Here is a 16,855-nt window from a genome sequence, read left to right as displayed (position 1 = left end):
AGAGACTATTTATCATTGAATGCACCGTTTGAGCGACAAAGTGATTATTGAAAGACACGAGTAGTCTGAAGTTGGAGTTGTTGGAGAATCTACACACGTACGGTCAAGATTTGAGACAATCGCCGGGCACAATACCGTCACGCATTTTCAATTCAGTGTAAAGAAGTCAGCAGGCCACTGAGACGATTACTATTGGGCACATTGGGTCATCAGTCTCGAAAAATCTGTGCTGTTGCTTACATAGAATGCGTTAACGGTCTTCCAATGGGACGTTTTGGGAATACGTGCACGTAGATGTTGTCAGCCTCAGAAATCTTTTATACACTTGTCACTCGAGATTTAAATAGCTATGAATCTATTTAGTTCCTCGATAGTTCTTCTTAGATCGTTCTTCTTTGTCCTTTTTATTACATACGACATCGTAATTAAATACTTTCCAACACGTGTCTTTCAAATCACGTTTTAAACACGTCTGACATAGATACTTCAATCCTACACCCTCATCGGAAACAAAAGAACAAAAGAATGGAGCTATGCACTCTGCTATTGACAGTTCGTGAAATTTTCTATTTGCAAGCGCAACTCCTCCGCGACAGTCGTCTCCACGCGTCCCTCCTCTTCTCGATCCCGCTGTCCTTCGACTCGTTTCACAAGCTAGTTTCACGTACAAACACGTTCCACCATATTCGTCGATAAACATCGCAAACTATACCCTTCTCGCTGTCACACATCCACCGTGAACGGAACCCGAAAACCTTTTGAAAAACTTTTACTCTAGGTCGGGGATTTCCTCGATCCGCGCTACTATTTCTCGATGAAAAACCTATCATCGAAACGGGGCCAAATGGAAACTTTACAAAACCACTGTCTTGAAACACAAATTACATGTTGACGAACGATAAAATAAAGTGGTAGCGACGGCCTAAATTTTATTCACCCTTCGGTACGCCAGAGGGAGATAAGGGAAAACTTGTTGGTTTAAACGAAAAGGTATCGAGTTCCGCGATCCGGACGCGAGGATGTTCGATGCAACACTGGAAGTTATACACCTCTTCTCCGCAACAATTGCTGTGTATGCACAGTGGCGTATACTTGTTTTTAATTAAGCCACCGGATAATTGGCCAATCGTGGCTACGTGTCTCCGCGAAACCGTTCCTCCGGTTTCCCTTTCGACGAACGGTCTAAGACGATCTAACAGGCAGCTACGCGGATAAGCTGAAATATTGCGAAACCATGACGGTTCGAGCGAACATTTTTCGTCCACTTTCCATGGAAACAGAGGCGAAAGAAGAGGTGCTGGCGCCAGTGGATCGAAGTGCTTTGGGGTGGAACCAAGCGTGCCTCTCTTCTTATATAAATTACGCGCTAAATACGCCTACGCCTACGTGGAGCTAGGCTACTTGGATATAGGCTTTGCCCGCCGCGAACGGGAAGCGATTCTCTAACTAGCCACCGTGGCGAGTTGCAGAAGCGGCTTCGCCTGTCGATGGTAAAAACCGATTGTGTTCGCAGAACCGTTCAAACCGCGTTCATACGAGTTTATCGTAGAGAAAACCGATCGAGATCGCTCTGAAGTTGTTTCACCGCGATTCTTTTCTTTCTTTTTTTTCTTTTTTCTTTTTTTTTTAATATTCGTCTAGCAAAGTGTCTACTCGAAAGATTTTTGTGGTTGTTTATTTCTTGTATTTGATGTGTTGGCTCTGTTGCTGACTTGTTGTTCCGTTAGTCACGTGTGCCTCATTCAGTTAGAATATTTCGGTGTTGGAAGAAACAGTGTTAGTAATTACGATGAGTAAGTGAAACTACGTATGTGAAGTTTTTTTTATTGTATAATTTAGATTTTAAAAGGTTTCGAGTTGAATATGTGATGCGAGTCATGAATAATTTGCAATGGAAAAGAATTTTTTAAAATTGTTCTCCTCTTCCTTGATAGCAAAAGTGAGGTAAAGTTAGGTAAACTGTCGGAGAGACGAAGCTTGTTGGAAAGTTTCACCGATCGCGATGGATGAAGTTAATGGAGAAGCGAGGCTGTTACAAATATTCGAAATAATTTTCTCCGGGCAGATTCACCCGCGTTCTCACTTTTATTCGAGTCAGTATTACACGGGTCCAATCATGAGTAATGAGCCCGAGAATAATTGAGGAAGGCATCGTCGTCGACTAGCGTAACCAATATCATAGGAAATTGAAGTAACGTAACAGATAGGAGAGACTCATCGGTTCAGCCTCGATAATTAATACGCCACATTTCCTTTTCTAATTATTGAATATTATACTGTGGACTTTGTTTTATCTTGTCTCTTCTCTAGATGGTATATCGATCAGAAAATTCCTAGTCCCTAATGATCGATATATTCTGTCGTATATTTCGTGGGACTTGAATATGAATATTTACCACGAACTTTCTTAAAATAATGGAAGCATGTATTTGATCCAAAGTCGATAAAAGATATTCGACCTTAGTTTGAAAGTTCGGTCTTATTCAGTTTAGAGGTAACCTAATTCCAATTATTTAATTCTAGTCTTTACACAATGTTTTTAATAGTTTAATATAACATATAATAATATTTTATAATAATAATATATAAATATTACGAAGGAATTCGTTGCTGACAAAATTTTAGACAGTTTTCGAAGAGAGACTTGTCATATTTTTGGTAAATGAAGAAAGTTATTGAAAGCACTGATACGTAGATCATTTCATAAAGTATCCATTCCATTGACATACATTACCTTCACGTTTTTCTTATATTTGGTTACAAACTTTCCGATTAATTCAATACTTTCTAATAAATTCCTTCTTTCGAAACGAACGCTTGTGTTACTCTTCAACAATCAATTCAAAGAATAAGAACGAAAACTGCTTTTATCGTGTTACAGCGGAGCATTGTGCTCGATTATATCTCACGAGCGATTTGAGCATGCAGAATTCTTCATTAAACAATCGAGCTCCATTTGTTCTCCGGCTGAAAGATATAAGTTACACAAGCTGTATAGTTTCACGTGAGAACCATTTCTCTACTATACGATCCGCGAAATGTTGCATGTTGGTAATTTCGTGGAACGTTTCGTTTTTCATATTTTCGTATTGTCCGTAGAGCAGCGAAGCGAGAAGCAAATTATATCGTAGTAAAACGTATCCGAATAGGAGCTGCGAATAGAGCGCGACTAGGTCGCTGGACGAGGCAACGCGAAGCGCAAAGGCATTCGAAAGTGGCTGGCTTGCACGGCGACGCAATTGCGTGTGCACAGATCATTGACTCCAACCACGCAACAATCCTCGCTACGATCCTGACCACGTAAACATTGTGCAACCACGCAACAAACAGTATACACCGCTTCTTTCTAATGAAAAAATCTTCGTGCATTTTTTAATCGCGTTCTATTCGGTAATTGTATTTTAAATAGGTTTGACCACACAGATTAGCGGTTCTAAGCACGCAAAGATGATTATGTAAATATCTTGCAACATACAAACGGAATACGAGACGGTGGTTTAAAAGAAAAGTATCTCGTTTTTTTTGTGACTCGGGAAATGTGTTTTAAGACTATCGGATTAAAAGATGATTCTGTAATCGTTTTGCATTGAGTTTGTGATTCAAAGAACGACAGAAAAAACGGTATGCTGAAATTAGACAGGCAAGGTGTAGTATATAAAATGTGACTCACCTTTTGCCACTCGGCGTACATCTTGAGATAATGTTAAAGAACTGTCCAAAAAGAATAAGCTACCCTCATTTTGCAACGTTGCAGGTGAGGTTGTTGGTCTCTGCCTGCTGTAAACAAAAAAAAACGAGTTCTGTTATTATTGTAGTGCGATCAAGAAGATAAGAATTATAAAGAAACTAAAGAAGATACATAATTAATGTTTGCAGCTGATTGAACGAAACCGATATAATCGTTGTTTCATAGAAGGTAATTGCAGTACTTCATTTTAAATTATACTTAACCAAATAGATAAAATGTAATCAACTGTAAAATGTTTGTAACAAAACGATCTCTTGCAACTGCTAGAAAAGAATTAAAGACTTTACTGTTTTAATTGCGAAGAAATAGGATCGACTAAAGCGTAATTGCTCGTGGTACATCATTCTTCGCTCGAGTCCTTTTAAAACTACAATCATCCGGTGTCTTGTAATATATATTCCATTTTTGTACAAATTCTATTTATCCTCTGTTCACTCAACTGTGTAAATTGCTAAAGTTCTAAAAGTCGTCCAAGTCGAATAGACATGAATACAAATGGACAAATACTATTAACACTAATTTTATGTGCATGAATGGTTGGAAATCCAAATTTACGAAGCAAAGGAAACTAGACAAAGCTTCGAAAGCATGGATTATCTAAATTTTATTGGAAAGAAGAACGCGTTCTTCGCGCAACGACATTTTCCTGCCGATCAGTTATATCAGAATACGAGAATCACAGAATTGAAGCACAAGACGAATCGTAAACGAGCCGATCGACGTCATAAGCTCTGCAAACGCGTGATCGGAAAGAGTAATACGTTTTTACGAACCGGAAGCACCTTGCAGCGGTTGATTATTATTCGAGTTCCGGTGTCAATGGCAGTCAACGCTCGAAGCAGCGGTTTAAGAAGAAAAATTCGATCGGAGTTCGAACTCTTCCATCTTCCGCTTCAACATATCGAAGAGCGATTAGGTACACGGCTCGTGTCTTTAGATTTTAGGACGTGGAGGGAATATAAAATGATCGCACGTTTGACATCGTATTTACTACGGAGAAGAATCGACGAATTCTACCATGGTCGCTGGTCAGCTCACGTCGACCTTGAATTATGTTCAACCAATTGGAATGCGGATTTTTTGAGTCTGTGAAATCTGTTGGCACACCGAAAAAAGCGGTTGGCAGATTCATCGCGCGTTTATTATTTTGGAAGCAGCGTTGGACAATATCTAACTTTCAATTACTACGATAAAATGGAAGGAAATCCAGTTTTAAATAATATATTACGTATTCATATACATAAAATAACACATTAATTGCATTTGAATCAAAAATTAATAATTGGTGACGATCGGTATTTTCAATTAGCGGATGATTGATGGCCAGATAATATTTCTAATCACCGGTTGATGACTAACGTCATCGATCGATTAAATGAATCGAGATGCTTTATAATTAATTTCTTTCACATCGTACTCCATTAATCAATCGACCAATCGATCAAATTAAAAATTTCATCACGCTGCTGAAGAATTTGACATTTTGAAATTTTTCTAAATTTTGCGACATTGATGCAGCTCTTCAGAAAATATCGTTCGCGTGGTAAGTCATTGATATCCATCGCGTGGCGTTTCAGAAACACCGGAAATGTCGCAAAGTGTTTTGTATTTGCGTGAAGAAACGGTAGCTCGATTCAGAAAATTGAGATATCACGTTACGTTTGTATGAATCATAATTTCTGCTGGAAGAAGGAAAAAGGTTCCTGTTTTCCCCTATGCATTTGGAAAGCGATCACCGCTGAAATCGATTGAGTCGCGTTCCTGGAATACCGGAACTGTCGCAAGAAAATGATCTCCACCGCGAATGACGAAGAAACGACAATCGGTTCTGCCTTTTTTCCTCTCAGTCTGTCGATCATAAACGAGAACGATAGCGGCTGAAATACTCTATGCTGTTTATTGTTAAGGAGAAAGTGGAAGAAAAGTTTAATCCACGATGCGTAAAATTTCCGTACGCTGATAGAATATTTCAGCATCGCAAATTGAAACGTCCGAGTTGCCTCACAGATTTAGTACATCCGTGAATGGAATGAATGAATTTTGGAAACGTTACGAATTGGTAAACTACCGAAATCTCTTTTCACATCAACGCCAGAATACAAAAAGTTGTTGAATATTTTAGAAAACCAGATATCAAATTTTAAATTACCAAGTGACAAGTCTGAACGCGGGAAATTCAATGTTTCACGAGTGCAAATTCTGTTTTCAATGTTGTATTGAATACGAAGTACAGTAGTACTTCAAACCGAGATATTTCACCGCCTCGTACCATTGACATTTTATTCTCGAAGGATCGTGTCTACCATTCGTTTATCATTTAGTTTGCTATATAACTCAGAAAACGATTGTGAATACAATGGCAGCCGATAAAGCCTTCGCGGTGTATTTTAATACCAAAGATATACTGAAGTTGCTGTCCTTCTTATCGATACCGTAGCATGACGAAGATAACACGAAAATTATTGGAGAAAAGATTTCAGAAATCACAGCCACATACCAGTGTTTCGAAAAATACACCTAAATTACGAACAGCTTTTGGAAGTAATTTATCGCATTTAAATCAATTGGTATAAAATGCACTGTCTACAAAAATACAGGATTCTGTCTGTCGCCCGAAAAAAAATCTGTTTTGCCAACTACTATTCATCTAGAATCTTCCATTCTACGCTTCTCGTCTTGATCCAACTTGTGCCACCCACGATCGCATGAAAATGTCTTTCGTTGCAGCACTGATTATATTCATCAATAACTAACTCTCTATTGCGACACAGACTGGCAGCTGGTTTACGTTACCGATAAAACGGATTGTTACCACCTACTACTTCTCGTCGTTCATCCAACGATCGGTCATAAACATTTCAATGTCAGTGTAAAAAGATATTTGCACGTAACGATCTTCGCCATTTTCTTCGTCCCAGTCAATGGGACGCGTTTAAGGATAGAAGAAAGGACAATGAACAATCGATAGTGTCGAAAGGCCAAATTGCCGCCGCTATTGTTCCATCGTTTCGTCTCGGCTACGCCTCCTTCTATTCCATTCTCGGTTGTATACCATACGCGACGAATCTTGGTAGACACGAATCTCGAAGAGAACCGAGTGACCGCCAGGCTGACTAACGAAATTAGCATAAGATTGCAAAATACATTCCAGCGTGAGTATCGCAGAAGGACACCAGGAGGTGGTACTTTTACTCGACGATTTGTTCGCATGATCGATGCTCGCGACCGTGTGCACACGCATCTGCAGTATCTGCACCTCTGGCTAGCTGCTAGAGTTAACGACACGTTATGAATCACCCGTATCAGAATCGTCGATTCGACTGTTTTCTATGTTTGCGGAGCGAATATACGAGCCTCTCTGAATTATTAATGAGACGAGTCGTGTAAAGAGATTGTTTGGACAGGTGCAAAGAGGAGAAAAAGTTTTGTTCCTTTCTTTTCGTAAAAATTGTCCAAGGTTTAAGCGGGAAGTGAGATGTGTGATATTTGTCAAAGTTGTTACCGATCGTCGAACTCTAACAGGATCGAAATGTGCATTTTGTTGACAGGGGAGAAAATTTTAAGATATAGTTTTGGTTAGACTGAGGAAAATTTGGTTTACAAATATCCGTAATATAGTGCAAACACATATCAGCTAATTTAAATATTTTATAAGTGTCTGAGAAATTATGATTGTATAAAACAATGTGACATACATCGATATGGAGTATTATCTCTGATAAAACTGATGGAGTTGGGAAATTTCTAAGAGTGAATCGTGTGCCTCATATTGTCAGATATATCGCGGCGAAATGAGTTTCTAAATTTAGTACTAGCAGTTTAGTAGGTGTATCTAGTTACTGTATACTCGGTAGTAACCGTTATGTGCGGTAAATAGCAGGGACGATATTGCAAATGTAACAGGTATTATATCAAATTTAAATTTTATGATCCAGCTTAATATTTTCTATAACATCGAGTCGATGCAATCGACATTTTTAGGAAGATTACAACTATACCTTTTTCTAACCTAGTGACTTTTCAATCTGCAACTTGCAAAGTCTTTATCAACTAATATTAGATACTAAATTTATCATTTCACTGTTTACAGTAGACATCCCATTAGAAATCATTATGAGTTATGGAAAATTCTTTTTTGAGAATGATGACCACGCGATATTAGAATCAGAAGGTCTTTACGTACAACGGTAGACCCGTCCCAGAAAATGATACGAAATTACAGCGACAAATCGTCATTGCAGCTACGATACGGTGAAATAAGTTTTCAGGGCACCGAATAAATTGCCTTCCATTTCGTTGAAATGGATAATTTGCTCCTGTCAAATCGTTCAGCAAGACAAATTGTGCGTCGCAAAACGCGAACGTTGCGGAACAAAAGCAAAAAAAAAAAAATGTTTTGTCGTTCGTTACAATATTGTTCCATGGTAGCGTCTCGTTATTCATTGTTTCGTGCGCTGTACTTTTCTTCTCCTCAGTTGAAAAATTTATACGATTCTGAGAAAACATAGACAAGTAGGATAGGTATCTTTCTTCCGAAACAATGAGTCGATCTTTAGAAAATCGTCGTGGAAAAATATAAAATCCTTTATCATTTTCCTTTCGCCGATTTCTTGTGCAGTGCTAACGACATTCCTACGCAACTCTCGTGTTTCGTAGCTCATAGCATTATTCTTGATACAGTTATTAACGACCAATTACATACAGCATGATCGTGATGAAGGTAGATCGGCGGTGTATTGTCTTTTGTTTGCTTTTGACGTACGCTTCGATAGCTTGAGAAATATTCGAACCTTAAATTACTCATTGATTTCTTCGCCGATATAACGTCTCGCGTTGTGCGGGAATTGTTGAAAACTTCACATGGTATTCCCGGTTCATGTGTCAAACGTATTTAATCGCATCTGGTCGCGTACTGTATATTCAAATTTCATACTGATGAATATTCATTGTCGAAACTAGCGCGCTGACATTATCGTGTTTAGACGAAAAATAAAAGATCAGAACACACCTTTGATTTCAGCTTTGGCAATAAAGGTGAGACCGATCTTATTTATCTTGTCAAGCCGTGAAAGATTTCTTGCAAAGGTGGAGGTTGAGGCACGTTGTTGAATCAAGCATTCAAGAGTATCGAACGGCAGATTTTTTTCTGAGGTGGAGGCACGAAGCCGAATCTAACATCGAAAAGAATCGAGGTCAGACAGAGAAAGCAGCAGCTCGACTACGGTGATACAAGGATCTTATGTAATTCATAATCGCGCCTCTCCTTTATCGAAATAAAAGACACGCAAGAGATTACTTATCTCCGTCGGTATCGTTGTAAATTACAAGTAGAATTTGAAGCAATTTTATTGAAACAGAAAAAGAGGAATATTTAAGCATTCCTTGCATGAAATAAAACGTGACATTTGTATTCAGAAGTTCGAAGGATTTAGTTATCAGAATGTTAAATGTATCATGAATATCGTCATATCGTGTTGATTGATGAAATTCGTTAACGAAAGAACGTCTATCACATTCCACAGAAAAATTGTTTTCGAATTTTTATTTTTATTTTCATCGGGTTACACCTTCGACTAGATCAATGTTTCATTGAACAAATCAAAACACCGTTGAATTGGATTCCTAGGAAATTAAACCAAAGGCTGAATTAGTTGAATAGTAGTTTAATATTGGCTGAAATGTTCGAACGGTTTAGTTAGGTACTCGGTATTACTTCCAATTAATTCGTGCAAGATTTTCCAATGCCGCGGGATTATTTCGCAAATATCGTCGACGGTTGTGCAAATATTTGCAGTTATCCGTAATTGGGAGAAGTTGGTATGCCCGTTCGTTGAAAGTTCGATTGCGAGTGATATGAAACGAGTTAAAATTCACGGTGAAAGTACTTCCTAAAGCCTTACTTTCTTATCGATGCACTGATTGGAAGTTTTAAGAGCGACAAGCGTAACAAGCGTAATTAACATCCACTCGGAATTTCCTAATTCACTGAATATCGCTATTGGATTGAAACAATATGTTCTACGAATAACACTTCTTCGAGTGTTTGATTTATTTACAATTATCTGTTATCTATGCATCTGTTATCGCTGCTGCGTTGATTTCTTCATTTATATAAACAGCGTGATCATATTCCTGAGCGCTGAGAATAAATAAAATTCATCAGAGACAGGCAAGTACAGTGTCTAATTATACTGGATCGATCGAATATCAGCAGGTTCAGAAGAAAAGATCGTAAAAGCAAACTGTGTATATTTTATCGGATTCTCTTAACATTCTGAATAAATAGGGAGGGAGAACTTTGCGCTGCATCGAATAGCAGTTCATTAATTAACTACTACTCCGTTTGCTAACATCTTTTCAACGCGTTCGAACTTCTGCGTGACATGAATGAATGTTAATAACGGGACACTATCTTTCTTCAGCAACAGCGGGAGGTCACACGATTCACTGTCCTTGAATACTTTCGCCTAATCTGGCATCTACCTCAAACTGTATCTTGATCATGTTTCGAAAAAATTAATCGGAAATATACCAAATCCGATTGGTTGATTTACGAGACAGAACTTGAATATTCCTGCTCGACTGTGTTCAAGTTTTCGGAAAATAAAATGTTACTCCCGATGTTTCCAGCAGAAATATTCAATTTAATTCAATGGGAAGTCTAAACTATATTCGGAAACATTGAAATGTTTAAATCCTGTAACTGAAAAAATTTCTCGCCCCAAAAAACATTAGAATTCATTATCCAGCTTCAATTCCATTATCCAGCTAGCATCATTATAAATAACTGTGATCACAGCGTGAGCATTAGCTATGACTCAGAAGACAGTCGGATAAACAATATAACGAGGATAGCTTCTTCGATAATCACCAGCTATCGCCATGGTAATTTACTTGTACGCTTCCTATACCTGAATTCCATAAAATCTACGTATTCTGTCTACTATCGTATCCTGTGTACTACTACATCTTTATTCATCGACGCCCGATTCCAACAAACCGTTCGTTCCCTTTCCCCCAGCAACCATTTTACAACAACCTCCACTCGTAAAACGAATAATCTATCGTAGCATGGTGTGCGTGGTGTACGCGAGATCGTGAGAATTCCGTTGTCTCCGGACGAGGAACTGGTCTGCCTCGATCGGCAACGTGACACAGGGAGCGTGCTCGAAACTCCATGTTTATGGCAGCGAAAGGATACGGGCCTGGAAGGCACGTCCAATGGCATTCGGACTGGCTCACAGCATCCGGACGACCGAGGAATACCTGGCGTAGCTCGAGTGTCACGGGTGTACCGCGCCATTTTAAAATCGATCAGCCAGTACACTGGTCTCCATACGAATATACATCCGCAAATATAGAAACGGGGAAGACGTAAATGAGAGAAAGAACGCGTAGAAAAGTCCCACGCGGTAAAGAAGGCGTTGCGGACAAGGGCGCATGTCTCGACCGCGCATCGATGTCTCCAAGCGGCATACCCGTGTAAACGATGTTTCTACTCACTTTGCTAGCTTCCTCGGTGGTCCAGGTCTCCCTGATCCGACTTATCGACGCAATCCCTTCGATACAGAACGATGTCACGAGAATCGTTTAAAGCACAGGGAGACAGAGTAGTTGGTTCACCGATGATGACGTGCATGCGATCACGAAGCAAAGCCACGAGGATCCCTCGGAGGATGGTACGGGAGCGGTTAACAAAGGAGAGGAAGGTGGAAAGGAGAAGTGATACAGAGAGGAAAACGAAGGCGCGACCGGTGCGAATACCGAGGAGGATCGATGGAATCCTCGGATCAATTAGGATCACACGTTTATTTTCACGAGTATGTCACTTGAACTTGCCGCTGAAAGCGGTGGACGTCGTCCTTTCAGGACACCTCGAACGTCTCGTTTCTCTTAGCAATTCGAGCGTTCCCGGACGACCGGACACCGACTGCGTTCTCAACGCGATTCCGGATCGTGGTATGCGGTCGCTCGACCTCGCCTAAGAAGACTTTTAGTTCGCGTCGCCAACGATCGGCGCCACCGTACACTCCTCCTGTACCGTTACACACATTACAGGTGGCTCGTGGCACTGTCGACGCGTGGATTCGTCGGTCCCCTCTCGTTCTCCATAGGTGGCTATGTTTTACCTGTTCCTCGGGTGTCGTTGGGTTCACCGACGAGACGATCGTTACAGGTGTGTGCAGGTGCATACTTGGGACTACCTGCGTTTCCCAAATATATACGCCAGTTCTCTCGCAAAAGGAACACCCCAAAGAGGTCGTCTAATCGGCGGCCATTGTCCCCGTATGGGACTCCTGAGGCCGTGCTCGGTTTCCAGGCTGCTTTTCACTTTTGCTCGAACCGGGTCTCTCACGAGCACGTGTTAACGAAACGGTGTGGGGTCGAGCTCGAGAATCGGGGAAATGGGTAATGCTAATACGACGCGTCGATGAAATCTTCTGTTCCTCTTTTTTTTTTTCTTTTTGATCTCTGGAGAAAAGTAGCTGCAGGATTGTTTGTATAGGATAATGACGAAATAACTGTATTTGTTTGCGCAGAACTTGGCAATTTATCAATTTCACTGTTGACGTTAGAACTTGAAATTTGACGAATGGTTCGTACTTTTGATCCGTGTAAATATAGATAAGCAAATTGATAGTTAACGGGCAATGGAATTTCATAATTGATTCCACGGATTCCTGTGTTTTTAGTAGATGTATAACCTACATACTTTGTTTTCTAAAGAGGTCAATAATGTACGTTATTATTAGGTTATTCTATGTTAATACGGGTATACCCTTCGTGCGTCTATTTGTAGCTCAGAAATGCGAACACCTGCAACACCTTAGCGTTGATATGTGACTAATGTACCTTGGACTTCCACTCACGTCCTTCCAGTTCCATCCGTATGATTTATTGAACGAAACATTTTATATGCTCGTAGATTTATTTTCCATTAATAAAAAAATCTGATACAAATTCTGTAATAAAATATTTCGTCATTATAAATTATATCCTAGTTTATCGTTGGAAATCGTACTATTTCATACACAGTTAGCTGATAAGTTTGTTTTGGAATTTTCCTTGAATCCGTTGTTGATATTGGTAAATTATTCTGGACTGTTTTATTCACGATTAAGTATACAGTAACCTGTAAAAAGCTATTATAACTACAGAGGATATAAGTTAGCCGTATTGGTTGCTAACAAAGACGGACGTTTGGTCGTTTAGTTCTCATAACGTTTGTTGGTAAGGTAGAAGTCTAAAATCCCATACTATTGGAAAACTGTTGAATTCTTCATAGAAATTATTAAATATAAAAGTTATTGCACAGCATTAAATATTTAAGCCTGAAGTATTTGCTTTAATAGTAGTTTAATTAAAAGAAGATAAACTATAAATTACAATAAAGAAATAATTGAATTTCAATAAAGGAACAGCAGTGTAAGAATCAAGTAAATGTAGATGACGCCCGTATGAACTATCTAAAATTCCTATCATACATCATTCGAATATATTTACATATATAAAACATTAAATTTTCTCCACTGTTTAAACAAATTAAAGATACCAAGACACATCGCGATTCATTGCAGTTTGACAAAAACAAATCTTTTCAAATACCATCCAAAAGTTTCCTTTTTCTGATAAGATTATCAACCCGTTTATCAGGGACTTTTCAAATATTGAGTGATTCTTCAGTGAAAATCCATGCACGTGGGTGAGCAAGATAAAATTAACATTGAATTACACTAACCCACCAAGTGGCCTTGTCTATTTTAATATCCTCAAGGATAATACGTATTATTCACTTTTTCATTTATCTACCCATTCTGCAATAATTTCTTCATTTAAAACTGTCTTGAGACACTATTCTCAAATGTTTATATTTGTATTTCGTCGATGATTTCTTCGGTCGGTAAATCGGCTGTACCGTACTTCTGTCAGAAATGGATTTACTTATGGAAATAAGTCGAAGGGAAAGCTACAGAGTTGCCAGGGTGCGTGTGTATTTCATGTAGCCTGACAATTTTTCTATAGATTCAAAGAATTATTGTAATTCAGCTACACGAAGCGCGATACCCTTCTTCGATTGATATGGATGAGACGGCCCGACTTTTGATATACGCTCGATTTGAAATGGAAAATCATGCCTGGATTGGATTTGCACGTGAGCTGAAATAAAGTTACATCGGCAGGTTTAAGCCCCGCTATATTTGCCTGTCCTGCGTATCGATACTAGTTCGGCATAATACGTGTGCTAGAATTTATATGGTGCTTGTTACAGGAAGCCCAGTATTCGACATGCATAAAATTAATAATCGTCCGATGAACTGGGTTACGATTTTTATTCAGTTCAACGTTCTTTCTAAAAATGGGAAAAGAAACTAGAACGTCTGGTCGAAGAAATGTCTAAAGAAACTTGCATATTATTAACCAACTAAATAAACAGCTTCGATATCAATTTTTTGTAACGAAACTTGTAAAATCACAAAATCTCCACGACAAATTGTTAAAAAAGAAAGAAGCGGAAAAAGAAAAGAAGATCGAAGTAAAGAGAAGAGAAAGCGTGGTCGTGAAAAGCGCAGCACGCGACGAGCTTTATTCCCCCAGAAACTCTACTTCTCGCCTCGGTTGTTTCACCGACATTGCGTCGAACTAATTTCAAAGTTGCCCGCCGTTGGCCGGCATAAAATTAAGAAAATCTATCCGCGAGGCCGGAAGTTCCCATCGAAAAGAAGCCACGGCACCACAATGAATATGAATACCAAGTTTTAGAAGAAAACCGTAGGTATAGCCCACTGATGGTGAAACTCAAGGGGAGCAAAAAGGGGGAGGTGGTAACAGAAAGAGAAAAGAAAGGCGAGCGGACGCGAGCCAGTCCCTGGCAGCAACTTAAATTGACTCGATAAAAGTTCGCGGAATAAAGCGGCGCTGGGCTTCGCCACTATATCAGAAACATCTGCCAAACGTTATTACAACTTTGAATAAAGAACGGCGCCGGTCGGGGGCGCGGAGGGGGTGCTAACCGTTCGGAGAAAGAGAGGAAACTTCCTTTTCTCGTGGCAACGACGACGACCGCGACCAGCCAGAATCTCGCCCTCATCCCTCGCCGTGGCGAAAACTTTTTCGCTCCTCGACCGTGAGAACTTCCACGATAAATCAAGCCGTTATTTTAATTTTTCCAGAGGGGGGCTGCGTATATTAGCCACGGCACGCCATCCGTTGCTTGATGTCGCCATTCCTTTTAATTTCCACGATACGGCCTACCATTCCTTCGTCATTTTTGTATCGCTTCTACGAAGACGAGCAAAGAGGGTATCTATCGTTCATTGGTCGCTTGTTTCTCAAGTGCGTGGAACGATATGTAGATCTGTATAATATACTAGAAGGAGATGCTTTGCTTTTGTAACTTACGGTGTTTGATAGATGAGATAGGGAAGGTTCGAAGGCGATGAGACGGTGGACAAAGATATTTATATAGTCATCGTCGTTGGGTATAATACCTTGGCAGCTCCGATTCATAGGGGGTTCTCTATTGAAAGAGGAATTTTTTCCACAGAGGAGATAGCACGACTAACGGTATGAAAGATTGAATAGCCTGTTCTGATTAAACCTCGAACGATCGTTGGAATTGCAAGAAAACGATTCGTGAAGCGAATCAATTAAAACCTCGGGCAACTGGGTGTCGGCGGATGGTACGATCGGCCGAGGTAGAAACAAACAGACGAGCGAGCACCGATACCTTGTATCTCAATTTATAATACAATCGCTTCTTCCTTGGAGCTTTTCAATGGACCCGTCGATCTCCTTGGAGCGACCATTTACGACGTGAAATCGTGGAGCCTGACGATTTCACCAGAGAAGAAGCGAACGAGAGGGAGAAAGAAGGAGAGAAGGGAAGAAGGAAAAAAGGAGAAAGCAAAGGGATCGTAAAGAGAAGAGAAAAAAAAAGAAGTACGCCACGTTCATATCTGTGCTGGGATCTTTTGTGGTAGCTTCTGGTCTTGGAAGCATCGACGAAACTCCTCGACGTTCAAAGCTGATATCTTTTGATCGGCTACCTTCCTTTCAGCAAGATATAGACTTCTCTCTTGACTCGTCCTCCTTCGATCCTCCCGTTCCTCGTTTCTTCGCTCTCTTTAACGTTCCTCGGTCACGTCCTCGCGGTTTTGTTCGACAAACAAGCCGATGATTGTTGCGGTCGGGCCTGCGCTCCTCCTGGTGGCACGCCATTTCGCGGTTACTGTGAAAAATCCATTATCGCCGCGTCTCGACCGAGAAACGCTCCGCTCTGCTCGCGAGATCATTATGCCCTCACATTACCTCGATGAAAATTGAACCGCTTTCGGGCTACTGTAAACGAGGAGATTACGGAAAGAGATCGAGTCTGCAAAATACCGGAGGAATTTTAACGAAATATGGAATCGATACACGTCCTGATAATTGTAATGTAAATTATTTTTCCAAAGATACAGTATCTATACGGCATCTATAAGAAGACGAAAGAATAGTTTACATTAACCGTACCGTCGGTCTAGTCAAAATGGACATTTTCCGAATTGGTCTTCTAAGTTACATCGTTGCGTTAATTTATAAAAATTGCGAGTGTCTTCTCGAAGTAGAAAAATAAATATCAACATAAATTCCGAAATTTTATACTTGATGACATTTTTTCATCTTGTAATTATGATTAGAAAGTTGCAACGCTAATCAGCGATAACATCAGTACAGACCTCACGTCGCATTTCGTAATTCAATTAAAACAATCCAGAAAATCTCGGACGCCTTCGAAATACCTTGAAAAAACATCAGAGTCGAATTGATATTACCGAACGAAGTTCGAAGAAAGGCGAGATTGAGAGGAAAGTAGCGAAGCTTGAACAGTAAACCGGTGGAAGGTGCGCGCCGAGACCGAATCGATCGGAATTAATCGAATCGACGGGGAAGAGCGGCAGGTTAGCCAAGATTTCTGACGATTTAATTCCGTGTGCCCGAGTTTCCATCGTCGCCTGGCAGCCGGTGGAATTCTGCGTTCCCATTCCCTAGCTCCGATCCGGTTCAATTGCATTGGACGCGAATGGCGTTGCGGGCACGTTCGATCCTCGGAAGTCGAGGATTCCG

At 40.1% G+C, this 16,855-nt stretch overlaps 1 protein-coding gene and 1 long non-coding RNA gene across 6 annotated transcripts in view; one reads left to right on the top strand and one right to left on the bottom strand.

Moving 5' to 3' along the window:
• The window catches only part of Myo10A (unconventional myosin 10A), a 63,059-nt gene extending 51,349 nt beyond the window's left edge, over positions 1-11,710 (bottom strand). For 2 of the 3 annotated variants that reach the window (XM_069127911.1, XM_069127914.1), the window contains exons 1-2: positions 11,252-11,710; positions 3,671-3,777 (exon numbers count right to left, since the gene is read on the bottom strand). In XM_069127911.1, coding sequence (XP_068984012.1) covers positions 3,671-3,691 — 21 coding nt within the window. In that variant the 5' untranslated portion in view covers positions 3,692-3,777; positions 11,252-11,710. The remainder of the gene's footprint in view (positions 1-3,670; positions 3,778-11,251) is intronic. The other variant, XM_069127912.1, reaches the window with a different exon arrangement.
• Positions 418-3,676, top strand: LOC138187291 (uncharacterized). Of its 3 annotated transcripts, XR_011175145.1 has the most exons (5): positions 418-1,490; positions 2,311-2,494; positions 2,882-3,004; positions 3,105-3,329; positions 3,410-3,676. It is a non-coding gene; the product is annotated as an uncharacterized LOC138187291 (long non-coding RNA). The 3 variants fall into 3 exon arrangements; XR_011175144.1 differs by having other exon boundaries at positions 418-2,494; positions 3,100-3,329; XR_011175143.1 differs by having other exon boundaries at positions 420-2,494.
• Positions 11,711-16,855: the final 5,145 nt, after the last annotated feature.

The sequence above is a fragment of the Bombus flavifrons genome, chromosome 14 (genome assembly GCF_040668555.2).
Source record: "Bombus flavifrons isolate JBK064 chromosome 14, iyBomFlav1_principal, whole genome shotgun sequence".
NCBI lineage: Eukaryota > Metazoa > Arthropoda > Insecta > Hymenoptera > Apidae > Bombus > Bombus flavifrons.
This window is presented reverse-complemented; position numbering and strand designations above follow the sequence as displayed.